Genomic DNA, 20681 nt, shown 5'->3' with positions numbered 1-20681 from the left:
ATTTTCTCTCTCATCATTACTATATATATATATATATATATTTTTTTTTTAAATATATATACACATTACCACCAATAATCTACGCTCTAATTATAAGCTTCTTGATAATAAATTAAAATTTGTGTCTAATACATTTTTAATTTTTTTAATTTTTTTTAAAATTTAAATAGATAGATAAAATTTTAAAAGTTTAAGAATTTATTAATATAAATTTGTTTAATTGTGTAATATATAAAATAATAAAAGCAACCTTTTCAAGTCCACTAGTGCTTTAATTTTTTTTTTTTTTTTCTGAATTAAATTTTTTGAAAAGTTTAGATAATAAAGGGTTTTTGATTCATTGGGCCTAGTCACAATCTCACCACTGCCAACCTGGATGCTCCTTTTTTTAAATAGCCTCTTTTTTAATTTAAAATTAAGTGGTAAATTATTATTCTCTTTATGATTAAATTTAATTAATTAATTAATTCCCCACCCAATAGCCAATATCTTCTAATAATTCAAATTAGACTTTTTTTTTTTTAATAAAAAAAAGAAAATAATAATTTGTTTTTGGAAGAGAGAGTGCATTGTAGACAGCTGGTTACAACGTTAAGTAAGAATCAAATCTATTTGATTACTTCATAAAATAGCATTGATTTGACATTACCCCAACCAAACATTAATTATTAATTATTCATTATTCATTATTCATTATTATTACTACTCCTAAAGTTCATGTTTTTAATTATTATTATTATTATTATATTTATTTTGTTTTTCTTACATTAAAGGACAAAATGTCCAACACCATGGCTCATAAATTAAAAAAAAAAAGAGAGACAAGAATTGTAAAAAATAATAATCCCTCAAATTAGCCTTTTTTTTTTTTTTCTTTTTCTTTTTTGGTTTTTATATATTACAATGTGGTGCGGTACAACTTAGCACCAAATGGACAAACTTGATTCTACAGATTTTAAAATAAAATAAAATACAACAATATTAAAATATAGAATAGAGATTACCCATTTAAAAATAAATAAATAAAAGTCTCTCCTTAATTATTAGACCTAAGAAATGGGATAAATGGGATTTTTTTTTTTTTTTTTTTTTAAATGAATGATTGAAAATTAATCTCTTGTATTTACAACAGCCTTGCCTTGCCTTTGTGTATGGTGTTGAATGAAGAGATTCATAGTTCAATTTTCATTTGCTCTGACCCTGCATGATTACCTATGTTGAAGTTTTGCGTCTGGTTTTGGATGAACCCCATTTGAACCATGCTTTGAAGCTCGTCTTCCCCGAAACTTCGATACTATATCATACACAAAATTGAAAGTAAAAAGATTTAGTCGGGTTTTCAGCGGCAAGAACAATCTTAATCTTAACGAATTACGAATTACGAACTACCTGAGAGGGGTGATTTTGGGGGAAGGATGAGTTGAGAGGAGGAGGGTGTTGAATGGGAAGATTTTGGCGTAAAACAGAGTCCAAAGGGTCCACAGAGCAATGAGAAGTGGTTGGGAGAGAGGGATTTGTGTGCCCATAGAACCTTGAACCTGAGGATTCTATTGGGGAAATTTGTGGATGTCTTAAACTGGTGCCCGATTCGTACATCTGTCGCAACCCGAACCAAACAATAATAAGATCGAGCATAAACCGAACGGAACTAGCTAAACTCATATTCGTTACACAGTTTTCAATTATGTAATGAATTAAAATGAAATGTTCTATGGTAACAAAGTAAATTAAAGCAGGGCTGATGATTTTACTTGTTTTGAGATGAGAGAATCCACGTTGAAATCCACCCGGGTGGTGGTTGTATTCACAGAAGCCAACTTCATGGACAGAAACTGAAACCAAATTCAAAATCATTCACTTACAAAATCCTCATTCCTAAACTGTTCATGAAGTTTTGATTATGTTCTTATTAGTTTTTTTACCTCAACTTGGTGTTGTAATGACTGCACATAGTTGATAATCTCATCCAGCATGAGGGCTTTTCCAGTTACCTAGAATTGACCAAAAATGAAAGTTTCCAATGAGATTAATATGGCCAAGAGCTGAAAAAGTGGTATCTAAATTGGCACAGTTTCTTAATTGCTGCTCTACCTTGTTGCAACCTGGTACGAGATCTTGAAGGAGTTTCATTCTTTCGCTGATTTTCTCTCTTCTAACCTTTAATTCAGAAGAAGAAAATGAAATTTACAGAGATCAGTATGATCATCAGAATCCGAATGAGAATTGTTGAAATTAGTTCACTCACTCTTTCAGCAAGGCTATGGCTATCAGTTGCTTGCCCTCTTCTTGCTCTGACATGAATGTAATCTTTTGGAGGTTCTGGAGGCTTGGAATTCTCCTTTGTTTGCTTCTCTTCCGCTGTTTTCTCATCGATTTTCTGCGAATCCTCTTCCGTTTTCATGTTTCCTTTTTCGTTTTCCTTTGGTTCCACTGCTTTCAGTTTCTTTGGAATCTCCTTTCCGGGAGCTTCAACTATCTGCAACAATGGCGGGAAAAAAACGAAACGAAACGAAACTCAATTTTCATGGAGTGATTTCGCAATTTCAGATGTAGAATTAAGGTATATGAGTTGGAATTTTTACCGGTTCTTTGAGTTTCGCCTTTGTAATTGCCTTTCTCTTCCGTGGATTCGGAATCGCCTTGTCCGGATTCGAGAGAGACGATTCGTCTTCATGAGATGAGGAATTGTTCTTGTGTTGTTCTAGCAAATTCGTTTCAGATCCGAGGGCTTTGATCGACGGACTACTCGAAACACGGCTTAATTTCTCAGTAGCAGTCGGAAGGTGAGATCTGTAATTACCGAATTCGTTCGTCAATTGACGGTCATTGAAGCTCCTACTTCCAAAACACGAAAACCTAGCAGCTCGTTCTGCCAATCCAGGATCGGACGTAAATTCCGCCACACTCGAAGAAGGAGTCAATGCGGCAGTAGAATTCAATTCCAAGATTCTTCTCTCGGAATTCCCGCCTAATTTCCCGATCAGTTGTCTGATCACGAAGCTTTCATTAGTTAGGTTTGAATTCGAGGCCGCTGGAGAAGAAACCATCGAACTCAGAGCCGAATCGAATTGGAAGCTCTGATCAGGAACTGGATTGAGGAAACAATCCGGTGGCGATTGGTGAGAGGAAGAACAGTGAGTAAGGTCCGGAAGATGAGGTTGAGGAGGAACATCCATGGCAGACGACGAAAACTGGTGGTGCCAGGTCGGCATGGAAGGATTGGAATCAAAACGCATGAGAGATTGAGGAATTCCAGTAGCATTGAGGAAGAATTCGTTCTCCATTAACAACAAATTTGCAGAAGAAAGCTTTGCTTCACCCAATTAAGGAAATTGGATTAATGGTTTGGAGGAAACTAAAAGTGAATCAAAAGCAAACTTACAGAAATAAGAAAGAGAGAGAATGGGAAGTGGGGAAGAGGAAGGGGAAGGATTGGGAGAGTGAGCAGAGGATAAATAGGGAAAAGAAAGAGAAAGAGGGAAAGGAGATTATTTTGTTTTGTTTGACCTTTTTTTTTTTTAAATAAATAAATAAAATTAAAAAAAAAAACCCTTAATTTGTATATATAATTAAAATATTGTATCAATATCAATACCGAGATTTTGATTTTACTATTTTGGTTCATGTCACGTTCGAGTGAAATGAAGATATATGAATGAACTGAAAATCACATGCTTCTGGGTATACTGATAGTCAAGTAACTTACCATGTCTGAGAAGAATGTCGGGGCACACAGATATCGAATCTTGAACATGGATTTGTAGGAATAGTCAAGTAACACGACCATGTCGGATGAAAATGTCGGGGCACACAGGTACCGAATTTAGATTTCAAATCTTGAACATGGGTATGTGGGATAGTCAAGTAACATGATCATATTGCAAGAGAATGTCGGGGTACATAAGTATCGAATCCGGATCCCAAATCTTGGACATGGGTGTTATAAATAGTATCAAAGTTGTATCTTTTTCAGTACACTGTGGCCTGGGACGAACAAACGCAAAAATTGGTAGGCATGTGACACCCGGATACGAGGGGTACATGACTGAACTGATTCCTTCCACCTTCAACTTTGACGGGTATTTACTTTCAACATTATTATTCATAATAATAATTAAACATATTTAATATGTTCAAATATTCCTAAAGTAGTTATTATCTCTAGGCAGTGGAGCAGCTAGGTGGAATGGGGCTATAGGGTCCCATTAAAAATAATCAATGATTAATTTATTAAATAATTAATTTATATATATATTCCTCGTATTCTCGTTCATAATTAAAGTTTTGAACTTCATTTAACAATTAGGGGTATATAAATGAACCGAGATCACATCAAAATGAGACCAATCTCGATGATAGAATGACTAAGAAACACTTAAAAGAATTGAAAGTCGCTATCTATACCAACAACGTCTATATTGATGCTTAAAGATGGCTTAAATTAGAACTTCCCGTCTTTGGCCCAAAATAAAGTGTGGTTCCATTTACGAAGGTACATCCATACTTTGTCCTTTATAAAGTTTAAGGACGACAACTTTTTCTTTCAAGACGATGACTCATTTTTCACCATAGCTCATGTTCTAGTGCATAAAGTTGTAGTACAACAAATCCAACGATGTCTAACAAAAGTCATTAGTGCCTGAACTAAGTGGAAGCTGGTGGGTATGTGACGTCGGAACAAAAAATGAGTACATGAATAAATCAAAACCATATCCGAATGAGAATGATCATGTACCAGCTCAAACACACCACTAGCAGATATTTAGGTTTTCCCTCTCTAGCTTACTCTCAAGGTATTTCAAACGCGTATGTTAGGAAGAAGTTTTCACACCTCCAACCAATGTGAGATCTTACAATCCACCTCCCTTCGAAGCTCAACGTCCTCGTTAGGATCTCACCCTTAAACACAATGCATACACAATTAAGTCGTGACACTCTAGGAAGTCATAGTTAATGACACGATTGACGATGAATAGATTACATTTGATATACGCAAGTGACGTAACCCTAATGACAACTCATACACATAAAGCTCTGAATCTCGGTATAAGATTGACCCGAGTAGGGTAGGTAGCTGTAGGTACAAAATCACCCAACATAAATTAAAGTGTACCTTTTGAGATGAAATTCAAAGTATGGGGGGGGTAAAGGATTTGCATATGACAGCTGAAATACAGCAAATTTGGAACCAAACAACAACCTTAGCCCTCGCATTGACCTTTGCAGGAAGACAGCTCCATTGTCTCTAATTCTTTATTGCCTTACAAACGTGTTCTTTCATCCTCCTCAAATTTCTTCCTATTCAATTAGTTTATTGCAAAATTTACACTTTTATCTCAAAAATACTCTCGAATTTTTATTAAGAGTGTACGCGGGTTGAATTGGATTAGACTAAAAAAATCTTTTAGACCCATAAAAAATTTTAGATGATTGGGCTGGTGACTCGAGTAACCGAATAAATTTACAACTCAACTCAACACTCTATTCTCGAGTTACATTAATAATTGTAATTTTAAATTGGGTAGTCTAGTTGTTGAGGATTACTAGGAATGAGTCCCACATTGGTTAATTTAGTGGAAGATCATGGGTTTATAAGTGAGGAATACTATCACCATTGGTATGAGGCATTTTGGGGAATCCCAAAACAAAGTCATGTTCAAAGTGGACAATATCATGCCATTGTGGAGAGTCGTGATTCTTAACATGAGTTAGTATGATTAATGTGGTCGTATGAACGCCCGGAGTTTTTTTATATAAATTGGGGAAAGGGGGTAGGGTTGTTGGATGTTGAACCGTAATTATTATTTAGTAAATATGAAAAGAATGAACGATGCTAGCGAAATAAATACAAGAAATATAAATAAATAATAAATGTATACTTTACTTTTTGACCCGCAACTTTGAATATTTGAATAATGAACCATAAGCATAAGGTTAAATTACTATTTTGCCCTTGAGTTTGGATCGTTTTTTTTACTCCGTTAGTGCAAAGGCTAGTATGTACTCACTCGTTCGATGTTAAATTATAGGTTAAATTACAATTTCAGTCCTTAAACTTTAATGTTGTTTTACAGAAGAAAAATATAATATTAAAAAATGTTCGTGTAATTCATAGAAAATTGATAAATAAGGCGCAACCGTTGCATTAACGCATGGCTTTTGGGTCATTGAAAAAGTGCCCAAAAGTACCAAAGTTTAGACCAAACGCTTCGTATTTAATTCCATTTATGTTATGGATGCAATTTGGCTCATGGGTTCTTACCAAATGTCCACCCACTCTCTTGTTATGCCGACCAAAGTTTCTACACTTTTATAAAGAATGTTTCGTTCCTCTCTCGAATCCATGTAGGATCTCAAAATTCACATTTTCTTGGGAGTCTAGTGTCCTCGCTGGCATACCACCTGACGTCTGAGCCCAAGCCCACCGTTATTTGATATTGTCTACTTTGACCTATTAAAACACGTCTCTTAGGGAGATGTTTCCACACCCTTATAAAAGAATGTTTCGTTCTCCTCTCCTATCGACGTCGAATCTCACATTTTGATCATGAAATGGGTTTACCATTCGTAATATTTTATTAACTTTCATACATTACACTAAAAATATCTAATTTGACTTCTATGATTAATATATATAAATATTAAAATTAGTGATTTAGATTGAGAGAGATTATTATATATGAAGTTTGATGTGTAAAGCCAAATTTAAAAAGTAATTGATTCCAAACCCCAACATAATGTGCCATCCTGACATGTCTTTACATTATTAAAACACCGTTTCATATTTCAAGTAGCTTCGGTTCTATTTGGTCTCAGTATTGTCTGATTCTTCTCATTTAACAAACAAAAAATAAGGTTATTCATACGTAATATTGAAAAGTCGAGTCAATTACATTTTAAGTTATAACGTATGTTAAAGAGGGAAACGAAACATTCCTTATAAGCTTCTGTATATCTCTCTCTAACGAACGCGTTTTAAATCCGATACGTAACAGACCAAAACAGACAATATCTATTAGCAATGGACAGCAAAAACGTTTAGAAATTAGGAATCTTCGTTTAATTAGATGGGTAGTTAATACTTAATACACAATTATTAGACACATAAGTACTTTAGGAAGGACAATTGAAGAGACAAATGCATTACAACTAACATTAATATATACAAAAAAAACATCATGGATTATATGTTAGTGAAAGTAAACTAGGTTTTGTCCCTACATGAGCTAAACTTATATTAATTTGTCTTTTTCCTTATTTATTTATTTATTTTTAATTTTATGATCACAATGATATTGCTTTTTCTTATTTTATTTCAATACTTTAATCATTAGAAAATGGGTAAAGGAGTTGTTGAGGAAGTAATTAATAGAAACCAAAAGTCAATTAAGAGTTTGTTTGCTTTAAATAATGTATTACCCCATTATTTTACTACATATCGATTTTTTATTCTTTTTTTTTACTTAAACGACCCGTAAGATCTGAAATTTGGATTCGACGCCTGATAGCTCTACGTTGATTATCTCGTGGCTTCATTGCAAGCATAATCAGCCATCTAAAACGTCATTGTCATTACTAGAAAAAGGCTGAGTATTAAAAATACCCATAAAGTGACCCACTGATCGAGTTGAAAAATGCATACACATGAAAATATGACTGTGATATGACCTGAAACCTAGCCTTGTGCTCTACTTTTTTTTTTCTCGAATTATGCATCACTTTCGTACCTATAGTCTCGTGTACATCGCTATCATGCTCATAAAACTTACTAAATAAGCTTTCGTACTCCCTAGACCTCATCGGGTGCAAGCATAAGCTCCACAAACTATGATGCACCATGGAAAATATTTCATGCATAAATATCGATCATCGAACTTATCCATAACGTATTCGAACAAGTCAATCATGCAATTTAGCGATCTGCCCATCAACAATATCCAAATATATATTGAAATTTTATGAAAATATCAAACGTATATATTGATTTATTTATAGAAATAATGGTAGAAATGTGTGGTTTTTAATATTTATTATGATATCAATTGATTTCCAATATTAATTCTTAGATATGCCCCTCGATATGTTAACAAAGGGAAATGACCCTGTCTTTTGGTTTGTTACAAGTGTCTAGTTTTTTTTAATATTATAGAAAAAAATAGTTCAATAATGTCAAGCCTACCACCAGCCGACATTATCCACTTTCGCTCTTTACGTATCGTCGTCAGTCTCACGATTTTAAAACACCCATCTCCAACTGTATTGGACCTCATAATTCACCCCATTCAGGCTCAGCTAGCATACTGCTTGGTGTCTGACTCTGATATCATTTGTAATAGTCCAGACCCATCGTTGGTAGATATGATTTGCTTTAACCCGTTACGTATAGTCATCAGTCTCACAATTTAAAACGTAAACTCAAATTAACCGATCTAGTTTCAATTTATTTTTTATAATTTTTTTAATGTTTAAAATAGACTATATAATTTTGATTAACTTTCACAAATAATATTATTAGTAAAGTTGGTATGTAAAAATGGTGGGAATAATTTGATTAAACCTATGAAACTTTAATAAAAGAGAATTTAAAGTGAGCAATTTAATGAAAATAATATTATATATATATATATATATTAAATAATAGTTTTTTAAGTTTTGAGAAAATTATATAATATTATGGTCGGTGTGTTTTTTTCGAAAACCCTAACGAAATTTCCGGGAAACCGGAGGCGGAAGTAAACATCCACAAACCACGGGAATTATTTTATTATTCTCACCCGCCTTCACGCCGTACTTCCTCACCAACCAATCAAATTTTGTATTTCAACCATCCTTTTTTTTTTAAGTCGTTGCAAACTTCGATTTATTTATTTATTTTTTAATTAGATATTAATTGAAGCCCAGGTGTTGGACATAGCCTGAAAGGCCCAAAAAGTGGAAGCCCAAATGGAAATCCAAACTTGGGTTAGATAGGCCCAATAGCCCAAGCCCAACTTTAGATTTTTTTTTTATTTTTTTTTATTTTTAAATTGAGTTGGGTTGAATTTTTTAAAAACTAAAATTTTGGGTTGGTTCGTGTGTAGACTTTTTTTGTCGGGTCAACCTGACTAACATGAAAATAGGGTTACAATCTAACCCAACTCAATCGTGTTTTTAAGATTATTATGAAGATTAAGAATATTTGACGTTTTGGAACTGATATTAATGATGCATTTTAAATGTTTCATGTTTGAGCTTTATGAGAATTTAAAAATAGAGAGTTGAGTTAGGTTGTAAATTTTATTGGAGTTGCTCGTTTCACTGACCCAACCAACCTGAAACTTCAGGTTGGTCCAAAGACGTTACAGTCCAACCAAACTCATAATTGAAAGAAGTAATAGTTACTACTTATACCAACCAGATACACCACTTTTAGTGACTAATTATAAGACTAATTTAGAAAGCACGTGAGTGAAGACAAAACATACTAAATCGACCCGTGTTAGTTTGTGGAGACTTACTTCACTCTTAGGACTAGTTCATGTCACGCACGTAACATGATGGTTCATCGAATGTCTAGATTTTCAAATCGTTATCTGAATCCTAGCATGGCCGATGAACGGTAACAATGATCATACTCATCCCCGTATTTATCGAATCTTTTGTAGAATTCAATTTAATTGACACTATTAATCTTAAAATATTACACATAAACAAGTAAATCTTAAAATAACAACGATACTATTAATCCATCAATCAAAAAAATACTCATAAGGGAAGAACCCATTTTGGATGCTATCTTCAATCTCAAAGCCTCCAGCTTCTTCGTCTACATTATTGATGTTCTTCCATGACACCCTATTGCCGTCCTCGACCGATGGGAGCTGCACGTTGCTTGCTAAATACGACGACGACGAAATAGGGACGGGTGCCGCCATATCGAACGTCTGGTGGATCTTTGTTGTTCCTGTGGTGATCTCATCTGGCTTGCTTTTATAAAAGACTCTACACAAAACCCAGTCCTCCTGGTACGAGCAAAAGTTAGTAAATCAAACCAGTTTTAACAGTGATATATACTTAAACTAATTGAACTATAATTCGTTCATAAGAACCTTTGGAGGCATATGAGGGGTTTGAATCCGAAACTCGTGCATAATCCAACCCGTCTTGATCCCATTTGGAGCTCTTTTTCTATAAAACACCAAAGTCTTTCTCATCCCTATAACTTGACCCGTCTTTGGATTCATCACCGTTCTATCTTTCCCAGTTGCTTTCCAGTATCCTTCTAGTGTTGCACGATTCGCCCTCTGTCCCGTTGCATACTTTCTATCCCGAAAGCTGAAGAAGTACCACTCCTTTCCATTCAACTTAGCTGCCTCTGCATTCAGATTCATACAAAAACATTCATAACTTGGTCGAGAACAATCACATATTATAATTTACAGACCTTTAAAATTAGTAATTGAGATCTTATCAACGAGCTATGCTCAAATTGGAGGCCATATTTTATAATTAGTATCTAAGTATTAGTAAGAGAAAAGAAGTACCAGGAAGATGCCATGGCTCACAAGTATGCAAGTCAATCTCCATCAAAGTTCCCTTCAAAGCTTCTTCATTTGTGATCTTTTTGTACAAATAATGGCACACTAACTCCTCGTCGCTCGGATAAAACCTAAACCCGGGTGGAAGTGTCTCTCCAACGTCTCGTAACCCCATTCTTGTAATTTTTCTCGAAAACCCTAAACCCTAAACGCTCTACCGAAGTTTTAATTTCGAGAATTTCATTACTCCCGAGAAGTGCTTCGACCTATATATACATGTATATGTATATATATGTGTGTGTGTGGAGGTGGGCAAGTGGCTAAAGAATATTGAAATTAAAGTTAAATTGAGTTGAAATTTGAAATGAAAGCGTGTGTAGAAAGAGAGAAGGTGGCATGAAATTTCAAAGCAAAAACCGTGTTTTTTAAGAGTTTTAGATATACATTACTAAGCTCCAAACAAAAACTAGAGTGCTACGAAATTTCTCTTCAAAAGAGAAACGTCTAATTCAAGCATAAAGAAATTTGTGAAAAAAAAAAAAAAAAAGTATCGAATCTTTCTATATAAAATAATTTCTACGAGACTTAGCTCGTCGAGGTTTATTGTGTATTACAACTGTGTATCGTTTGTCAAAGTTGGTCTTCGTCCCTGTTGACGTAGAGTAAAGATGGTACGTATATATTATCAATATCTTGAAATGTAACAATCTAAGCCCACCATTAATAGATATTGTTCGTTTTGGCCCGTTACGTATCACCGTTAGCTTCAGGATTTTAAAACGCGTCTATTATGGAAAGTGTTTAGTCTTACTTCAATCAGTGTTTCACACAGTTTGGTGACTGACTCTTATACCATTTGTAAAAACTGAAGCCTACTACTAGCAGATATTGTTCGCTTTGGCTTGTTACGTATCACCATCAGTCTCATGGTTTTAAAATACATTTACTATGGAGAAGGTCTAGCCCTACTTCGACCAGTGCCTTACATAGTCTGGTGACTGGCTCTGATATCATTTGTAACAGCTCAAGCCCACTACTAGCAGATACTGTCTGCTTTGGCCGTTACGTACTGTCATTAGTCTCATGGTTTTAAAACGCATATACTATGAGAGGGTCTAGTCCTACTTCGACCAATGCCTTACACAAAACGATGACTGGCTCTGATACCATTTATAATTGCCCAAGCCCACTATTTGTAGATATGGTCTGCTTTAGCCTATTATATTATCATCTCTTTTACAATGCATCTGTTAGGGAGAGGTTTCACACACTTAAAAGGATCTCACAAAACAGTTCAAAATGTAACATTAGAATTTACGTAATTCTAATTATTCATGCCAGATTTTCTCCTCAGATCATAACATCGAGTGTTTTTTTTTTTAATTTAAAAGTTCGATGACGTAATTATAATTCTACGACTCGATAAGTTCTAAGCTTTCCCATTAGAGATGATGAATGCAGACTCAAATTGAAATGGTTAGTCAAATACATATCTTCCCTTATATGATATAAGAATAAATTCCCTTTTCAAAGTTATTCCAAACAAAAAGTAAAAAACCAGACAAAACATTAATGTCATGCTGTCACCTTTCTCTCTCTCTCTCTAAATATACACCTCACTTTCACACAAATATGAATACATAGAAGCTACGTTGCAACATCCCGATTATATAACATACAATATCGGTTCTTTAAGGATGTTTTGTTCTCACTTATATGGTAAAACCAATGAAAAATAATTCACGTAACTTATATGGTAAATTCAGGTTTGACACCTAATAGCTCTAGCATTCTCCTGCAACATGGTCACGTAACCTACTCATTTCTTACTTTTGAAGAGTGAAAACTATCCGTACAGACTAACACGAGCTCTTTCAAGATGTTTGTTGCTATTTGATACGTTTCTTTATTAGGGTTCGTCAAATTATAATATTTTACTACCCTTTATTATTCATATTCTTTATGTAGCAAAAGGCCTACCTTTATTTCCTTGAGCTTACTTCTGTAACGAAACTTACAAGACAAGTAACATCATGAAATGGATTAAAAGTCGTTTTAGATCCAATAATGTTAAAGTTAAAAGGAGATGGAGAGACGTCACGGTCTATATAAAATACATGCAATACTTTTCTGGTTGTCAATTGATTTTAAGATAGAACTCTCTATTTATACAATATAATACGTAAAACTCAAATGAATATTCGATCGAAAACTCGACCAAAAACGATGAAGTCAAAGAGACCCATATTATGACCAACATAAAAGAAGATAGGCCGAGAAGAAAGTGCACGTCACCTACTAAGAAAAGTTGGAGAAACGCGTCGAATGCTACTATTATAAGCTATTTTATAATGAAAAATAAAAGACTCGAGTTAAAACTTAAGAAATAAAATCTTCGATCAAAAGGTCAGACGTTCACTCGAGCCGGGCGCATGTGGCTAGTGCTTAGCCAGACGAATATTTGGGCGTTGGGCTAGCTTATAGCACTTTGGTTTAGTTCACCCTCGGCTTCACTTATTTTACATAGCCCAAATTCACCTATTTATAACACAAATATATAACAAATTAGTAATTTTTAGCGTTAAAAAAAATATTTAAAAAAAGGTTTAGTATAGTTTTTTAATGATTTAAAAAAATGAAAAGTATTTTTAAAAAATAATAATGATAATAGCACTGGAAAAAATTGTACCAGTATTCAAAATTTGAATTTAGTATCTGATGACCTCGACATTCTCGACATATTTGACAATATGATCACGGTACTTACTTCTCATCTCTAACAGTGAAAACTATCTCTGCAGATCGACACGTGCCTTTACAGCATGTTTGGTTATCTGTTCCGTGCATTCTAGAAAAATTGATAGGAGATCACTCAATATAGATTTTTTTTTTAAATTTAATGAAAATTACTTTTTATTTTTCCTCTCATTATAATTTGAATTTGTATTTTATTTTTTTATTTCAAATTTAGATTTTTTTTTTTTTTTTTAAGAAATCTCAAGTTATGAAATGTGAATTTGTTTAATTTTATTTTGGAATTTCAATTTTTAAAAGAATATATTTAATAATTTTTTTTTATAATTTTAATGTTGGTCTAAAATTAATATTATTAATTTAAATTTTTGTAATTAGTTTCAAAGCAAATTTTATTTTATTAAAAAACTGCAATATTTTCTAAAAAAATCAACGGTCGAGATCGTTAGTGAGTGTGAACGAGTTGACAAAAAAAAATATAATTAATTATTATTATTATTATTATTATTAATACAATGTGTGTCAAAGTATAATAATACATTTAGTCAACCACGATGACAACGTGGCATTGACTAAGTCAAATAAAATGGACTTTGAGAAGGACACCTCAGCATCCTGACAAAGCTTAGCTGGAAAATAGATCTCAACAACTATCACCAATTTTCATTCAATTCCACGTCCACACCATTACATACACATCAGATATTTTTAAATTTTAAAAATAATATTCTGAATTAAAACCTTTAATATTTTATTTAAAAAATAGCTCATTAAAATAAAATTAAAAAGATCAANCATGATAATATTTTACTATCACATGAACAATATTTTAAATATTTATAATATTTAATATTTAAATTTATTAAACTACACTCCAATTAACATTAGAATAAGCACGAGATTAAACGTTTAAGATAAGATACATTAAGAGATAATATTTTTCAAATAAATTACAAGAAGCGATAGTATTAGTAAGCTACACTCAAAGTCGTGTCTGTTCTACGCTCTCAAAATATAAAATTATTTTCCACACAATCAAGCAAGAAAGTAGGTTGTTGTTTAATTAACCCAACCAAATTATTTTGTTGTCGGCTAATGATTTGAACGTACTTCAAAATGTATAAGTACGTTAATTAAAGTGATACACCGATCATCGATTGAGTTATGGAGTCCATTTTACGTCTGATACGTTCTAATAGATTTTAGATTCACTAAAATTGATTTATACTTTGATCTGTTTTTTTGGTCCAATAATAATTTAAACGGGATTTCGATTTGAAAATCGTTAATATTTTAAAACAATTATTAGAATCGTTGTAAGAACGACCCTTTACATAAATTTAACACGTACAAAATGAATGCAAAGCTCGAAAAGTACCACGAACATTTATTATAAATTTAATTTGTGACAAATATTTGTGAACAGCCTGTGGTGTCCGGGGCAACTAACTCAGCTGAAAGTCATGTCCTTCTGTCCGGTCTTAACTCTAAAGAAATGTCTGCGTCTATTAAATAATATACACTCTTATTTTTTGCACAATTATTTTAAATATAAAATAAAATTTTATTTTACCGCTAACATTTTATTTTTATTAAAAATAAAATTTTAAATAGATTATCGGAATAACTCAAATTAACCCAACTCAAAAATTTTATGGTCTACGAAAGTAATTAAACTCACGAACAATTGTAGAAATATTGACATACGGACGAAAATCAACGAAAATTTAATTAATTTATTTATTTATATAAATTAAAATATATTTAAATTTGATTAAATATGCATGCCCATAAATCATTCATAAGATTTGATTTAACCCGTAGCTCACTCAAATTTAAATAATTTGTTAAAAATAAATATTATAAATGAATTAAATATTGAAATATTCAACTAAACACAAAATGCATTAGATATTGAAATCAGATCTAGGATTATTTAATCATTAAAATAAGATTAATGGATGAATAATCGAACAATATTAATGAGCCATTAATAAGGGCAACGCAAAGTCAATGAAATAATTAAATACCAACATTTATTTTATGTCATCATGATCTGTCATTTTTCATTAACTATTTATAGCTTCCACTTAAAATCATTGACAAACATAAATAAATTAATAAAGTTAATAAAAATAATATTAAATATATCTATCCAGAGATTTCTATACCCTTATAAGAAATAATTTGTTCCCCTTTCTCAAGGGAACGTAACATCCTCTCTGACACACTGCATCTGGCTCTGGTATCATTTATAACCGTTTAAGTCAACTACTAGCAGATATTGTCCGTTTTAGCTCGTTACATATCGTTGTCATCCTCACGATTTAAAAACGCGTATGTTCTAGAGAGGTTTCTACCATCTTATAAGAAATTATTCATTCCTCTTTCAAGGGGGCCTAGCATTTTCGCTAGCACACTATCCCATGTCTGACTCTAATACCATTTGTAATATCTGAAGCCCACTACTAACAAAAATTGTTCGTTTTATCTCGTTACATATCATCGTCAGCCTCACGATTTTAAAATGCGTATGCTAGATAGAGGTTTTCAGCAATACTCCATTCCCGTTGAAGTAGATATGACAAGTGTTTCGTTTTCATTAGTTGCTATATAAAATAAAAGGGAAAACGACACCAAATGTGAAACCACGATGCTATCTAATAAGCTTAGAATTTTCAAAGGTATGATTAAAAAAATAGCAAGTGGCCATTTTCCTTCACATTCTAAAACGCCAATAAAACGCCCACCTTCCACCATGTTTTCCCCCAACATGCATTCCCCTGCCTCCACCTTCCGACCAATATTCTCCGGCAACCTACCGTAGCATAGGCCCCTTGCGTTGCAATGGAAGCCGTCATAGATCAACTGGCGGCGGTGGAAGCGGTGGAAGCAGCTGCCGATGATCGGAAGTCACGTAAAAAGCAGCTGAGTAGAACTTCTTCTTCCGACAGCGATGAAATGTACTCCGGCGGATCTCCTAAAGGTAAGTTTAAATATTGATGTATATATATATATTAATTTTGAACCTAAGCTCTCCTGGCTTTGCTTTGGGCTTCCCCATACCAATGGAGAGTGTATTATTAGATTATAAACGCATGACCATTCTCTAAATTAACCGATGTGGGACACTTTCCTCCGACAAAATATATTATTTTGATATATATTTTATTTTATTTTTGGATCAGAAATATTGAAATTAGGTGGCAAAGCGATTGCTCCAACTGGGGAAGCGGCTGATATCATTTTCATCCCTCATGTGATCGACAAGACACTTATTTTAAATCGTGGCAATAATAATTCTACGCCGCCGCCGCCATATGATGTCTCCGACATCGGTGGTGGTGGTGGCGGCGCTGTCGGCGATGGATATCCAAAACCCATTGAAGGTGAACAAGAATTAGACTTGCAAACTCTTTACAAGTTACCTGATTCCCACAACTTCTACTGCCCCACTTGCAATTGTTGTATTACTAAGGTGATCATTCGCCGTGACCCTCCATCGCCGCGGTTGAATGTTATACCGCCCGAGATACGGCCGCAGAGTCCCGGACCAGATGCTGGAGGAACTGATGTTCGTCCCCGCGAGTTTAATCCCGATGACGACGGTTGTGGAAGGATCGATGTCTTATGCAGCAATTGCTTTAGTTTCCTTGCTCCCATTGGTGAGCTCTTTTATTTCTACGTCGTTATGGATTATATAATCTCTACAATAGTATGATATTGTCCGTTTTTGTGAGATCCTACATCGATTGGAGGGGGAACGAACGTCTGGGAACCTCTCCCTAACAAATGCGTTTTAAAATCGTGAGAATGACGGCGATACTTAACATGCCAAAGTGGACACCGGGCCATTATAAATTGTATAAGTACGAGACACCGGGCAGTGTGTCAGCGAGAACGCTGACCCTAAAGAGGGTGAATTATGAGATTGCACATCGGTTGGAGAGGAGAACGAAGCATTATGTGGAAACCTCTCCTTAGCAATAAGCGTTTTAAAACCGTGAGAATGATGACAATACTTAACGGGGGAAAGAGAACAATATCTGTTAGTGGGGGCTCGAGCCATTACAAATGGTATTGGAGCTAGATACTGGGTGGTGTGTCAGCAAAAACACTGGCCTCCAAAGGTGTAGATTGTGAGATCTCACATCGGTTGGAGAGGGGAACGAAACATTACCTTATAAGGGTGTGAAAACCTCTCCCTAGCATGTACGTTTTAAAACCGTGAGGCTGACGATGATACTTACGAGGCTAAAACCTACTTATTTAAACATAAACTCTCGTGATTTTGGATTGTTTCTAACATTTTTTTCCTTATTTTAAGGTAAATGGATGGCTTCTCTATTTCGTCCGGAGAAGCCACAATTTCCGGCTGAAAATGGTATTATAAGCCCTTATCTTATTATTCATAATTTCAAAGTTTTATTTTTTGAAAAAAAAAAAAAAAAAAAAATCACAATTGATTGAAACTTTGAAACCGCAGTACCCCTAGGAACTGATACTACAATCGGTGCTGGTCCATCTACAACTCCCGGTGAACCAGACACCAAAGATGAAGGTCCTCCCTCATTCGTCATCCCGATTCCTCCCGGCGGTGAAAGGTTAGGCCAAACAGTGAGCCGAGGCAGAAGTTTGGAGATAATGAAGAGTATCGTGTATGGAGGTTTAACCGAAGCGATCACAAGTTTGGGCATTGTAACCTCGGCAGCAAGTGCGAGTACTCCAACGGGTAATATTTTAAAGTCTCGTTCGATAATCATTTGAATACGAGTTAAACGAGCTAACCCATTTGTTCTAATGACTAAACGTGGTGGATTTGTAGAGAACATTGTAGCTTTGGCATTGGCCAACTTAATTACGGGACTTATTGTCATCACAAACAATGTAAGTATAGAATTACACTCAGATATAAAAAAAAAAAAAAAAAAGTCTACGAGACCAAATAACACAAACCCTAAATTGAATCGGGTCAATTTTACAGATCTCTGGACTGAAGTCAAACCAACTCAAGAAAGAACCGAACGAAAGAGGTGAAGCAAAAGTAGATTCATACGAAGAAGCCTTAGGAGACAGACAACATTATCTTCTTCACTACACAATCGCCATCTTATCATTCTTAATCTTCGGGCTTCTGCCTCCTCTCGTCTACGGCTTCTCGTTCCGTGACACCGACGACGGTGATCTCAAGCTCGCAGCGGTGGCAGCCAGCTCCCTTCTATGCATTGCCCTACTCGCGATCGCGAAAGCTTATGCTCAGAGGGCACAAAATTGGCAAGCCTATGCCAAAACCCTAGTTTATTACATTACTCTAGGGTTTGGGGCCTCAGGTCTGTCCTACTTAGCCGGCAAGGAGTTTGATAAGCTTCTTGAGCAATTTGGCTGGTTTAAGGGTGACCCATTGCCTCCTACTTTGTTGCTCCCTAATATGGACTTTGCAACTCCTACATGGGGATCCATATGAACCATATAGGCTTCCAAATGTTTCAAGGTGTTTTCTTTCTTTGTTGTGTGAAGATTTTTCAAACGGTTAGTAATCGTTATCTGTTTCAAATTTCGTTCTATAATATGAAGGTTCGAGTTTTTCATTTTACGGGTAGATCTTGAGCTTTGCTCATAACCTTTTACGTATTAATTAAGATGCAAACGTTGATGCTAGAGAGTAAAAGATTGTAGTACGTGTTTGTAACGGCCCAAACCCACCGCTAGCAGATATTGTCCTCTTTAGACTTTCCCTCAAAGATTTAAAACGGTTTGCTAGGAAAAGGGTGTTTCGTTCTCCTCCTCAACTGATGTGGGATATCACAGTGTTTCATGCCACATGTACACAACACGACCATATAGGGTAGCCGAAGATAATTAATCTCGACCATTAAGACTAAAGAATCTCTAAGCATACCCTTATGACCTATTAGTTCAAATTTAGTTTAATGCAAAAATTTAGATTTTTTTATTTAATAATTTTTATTTTTTTGTGAAAATTGATAAAAGAAAAAAATGTTTTTTTTTAATTGTTGCGGCGGCGGCGGCCAGCTGTCTACAACGAATATATTTAAAAATGTCCTAACGTCAAATGAATATGAACCGTAGAACTGGGCAACGGAGAAACGGGTCTATTTCCAGATCCATCGTGCGGTGAGGATTTAAAACTATAAATACGGAATTAATATATTTTTAAAAAGCGACAAATATAAACAAAAAAAAAAAAAATAATAATAATAATAATTATGTCACCGTCTGTGCATTACGTGGACGTAACCAATGACAGCATGACAGATGGACTGACACCACATACTTTACATCTGACTAATTTATGGTTATTTCATATTGAATTACTAATTTTAGTTCATAATGTAAATTAAAATTTGAAAAAAATATATATATTATATATATATAAATTACATCTGACTAATTTATGGTTATTTCATATAATTTAGTTGAGCAATTTTCATATATATATATATATATATATATATAGTTTGTATCGGTAAATGAGGAGAATCTTATTGTGAACATCCAACAACGACCCTACATAATATACAAACTGTTTGAAAATATTTGTCTCGCACGTTGATATTGTTGTAGGGTCAAATGAGGGCTCCAACACTCAATTGAGATAATAGAATGAAAAGTGGGAGACATATTTAAGGGTCCGGTAGAATAAATATTCTAGTTAATGTACGAAACATAGGACTCTCCAAATACACGAGCTGAAAGTAGGCTATAGATCTATACTAAGTATATTACATCATAATTAATTAAGACCGATCTTAAACTTACATTCTACATCGTAAAAATAGTCTCTATTTAAGAATGTTCGAGATTTCATTATCACATCTCGACCCTCGAATTGAAAGTGGGTATATACTTATTTTGAACGAGATTTGTGTTGATTATTATTTGACCAAATTACTCGAATAAGATTTTAATATTTTATTTAGAAACTATTAAAAAAATAAAATAAAAAAAAAACTTTTGATATTTTAGATATTTGGGTAATAATATTAAATGATATTAATTAGTGAAATCTAAATAATTCATTATTATGATGGAAGGCTGATTTTTATACATTATGGGTAGTTATGATTAATAGCTGTTGACATTTTATTTAATGCTTCTGCTACCAACTTCACTGCATCATTTTGTGTCTGCCAATAAATTACTTACACGTGTCCATAGTATTATTGACTATATCACGTGATAATTTAGTAAAGAAATCGCTGGAAATAAAAATAAAAATAATAAAAAAGAAAGTTTCGGATTCCAAAGGGATAATTCAAAATTTATTTATTATTTATTTTTTACCAAGATAAAAACTATTATTACCTTTTTTACCTAGGATGATAAAAATCGGTATTGATATCTTGTGAATTAAAATCGTCGGTAAAAATTTGTCACATCCAAAAGAAA

General features: G+C 33.8%; 3 protein-coding genes across 3 annotated transcripts; 1 reads left to right on the top strand and 2 right to left on the bottom strand.

Moving 5' to 3' along the window:
• Positions 1-874: 874 nt before the first annotated feature.
• Positions 875-3446, bottom strand: LOC111807808 (transcription factor bHLH62-like). The gene is made up of 7 exons (XM_023693680.1): positions 2583-3446; positions 2246-2476; positions 2092-2157; positions 1923-1991; positions 1752-1832; positions 1390-1596; positions 875-1294 (listed from the first exon to the last, which is right to left on the bottom strand). Exons 1-7 carry the CDS (start codon positions 3282-3284, stop codon positions 1172-1174), a joined length of 1479 nt encoding a protein of 492 aa, XP_023549448.1. The 5' UTR covers positions 3285-3446; the 3' UTR covers positions 875-1171.
• A 6103-nt stretch (positions 3447-9549) lies between these two features.
• Positions 9550-10769, bottom strand: LOC111807457 (NAC domain-containing protein 21/22-like). The gene is made up of 3 exons (XM_023693189.1): positions 10524-10769; positions 10089-10354; positions 9550-10001 (listed from the first exon to the last, which is right to left on the bottom strand). Exons 1-3 carry the CDS (start codon positions 10690-10692, stop codon positions 9729-9731), a joined length of 708 nt encoding a protein of 235 aa, XP_023548957.1. The 5' UTR covers positions 10693-10769; the 3' UTR covers positions 9550-9728.
• Positions 10770-15985: 5216 nt separating this feature from the next.
• LOC111807519 (membrane protein of ER body-like protein) lies at positions 15986-18859 on the top strand. The gene is made up of 6 exons (XM_023693265.1): positions 15986-16257; positions 16460-16936; positions 17599-17655; positions 17758-18003; positions 18097-18158; positions 18256-18859. The coding sequence occupies exons 1-6, from the start codon at positions 16119-16121 to the stop codon at positions 18733-18735; spliced, it is 1461 nt and encodes a 486-aa protein (XP_023549033.1). The 5' UTR covers positions 15986-16118; the 3' UTR covers positions 18736-18859.
• The last annotated feature ends 1822 nt before the right edge of the window (positions 18860-20681 follow it).

The sequence above is a fragment of the Cucurbita pepo genome, chromosome LG12, assembly GCF_002806865.2.
Source record: "Cucurbita pepo subsp. pepo cultivar mu-cu-16 chromosome LG12, ASM280686v2, whole genome shotgun sequence".
NCBI lineage: Eukaryota > Viridiplantae > Streptophyta > Magnoliopsida > Cucurbitales > Cucurbitaceae > Cucurbita > Cucurbita pepo.
Note: the sequence above shows the minus strand (reverse complement) of the source record. Positions and strands in the feature narration are given on the sequence as shown.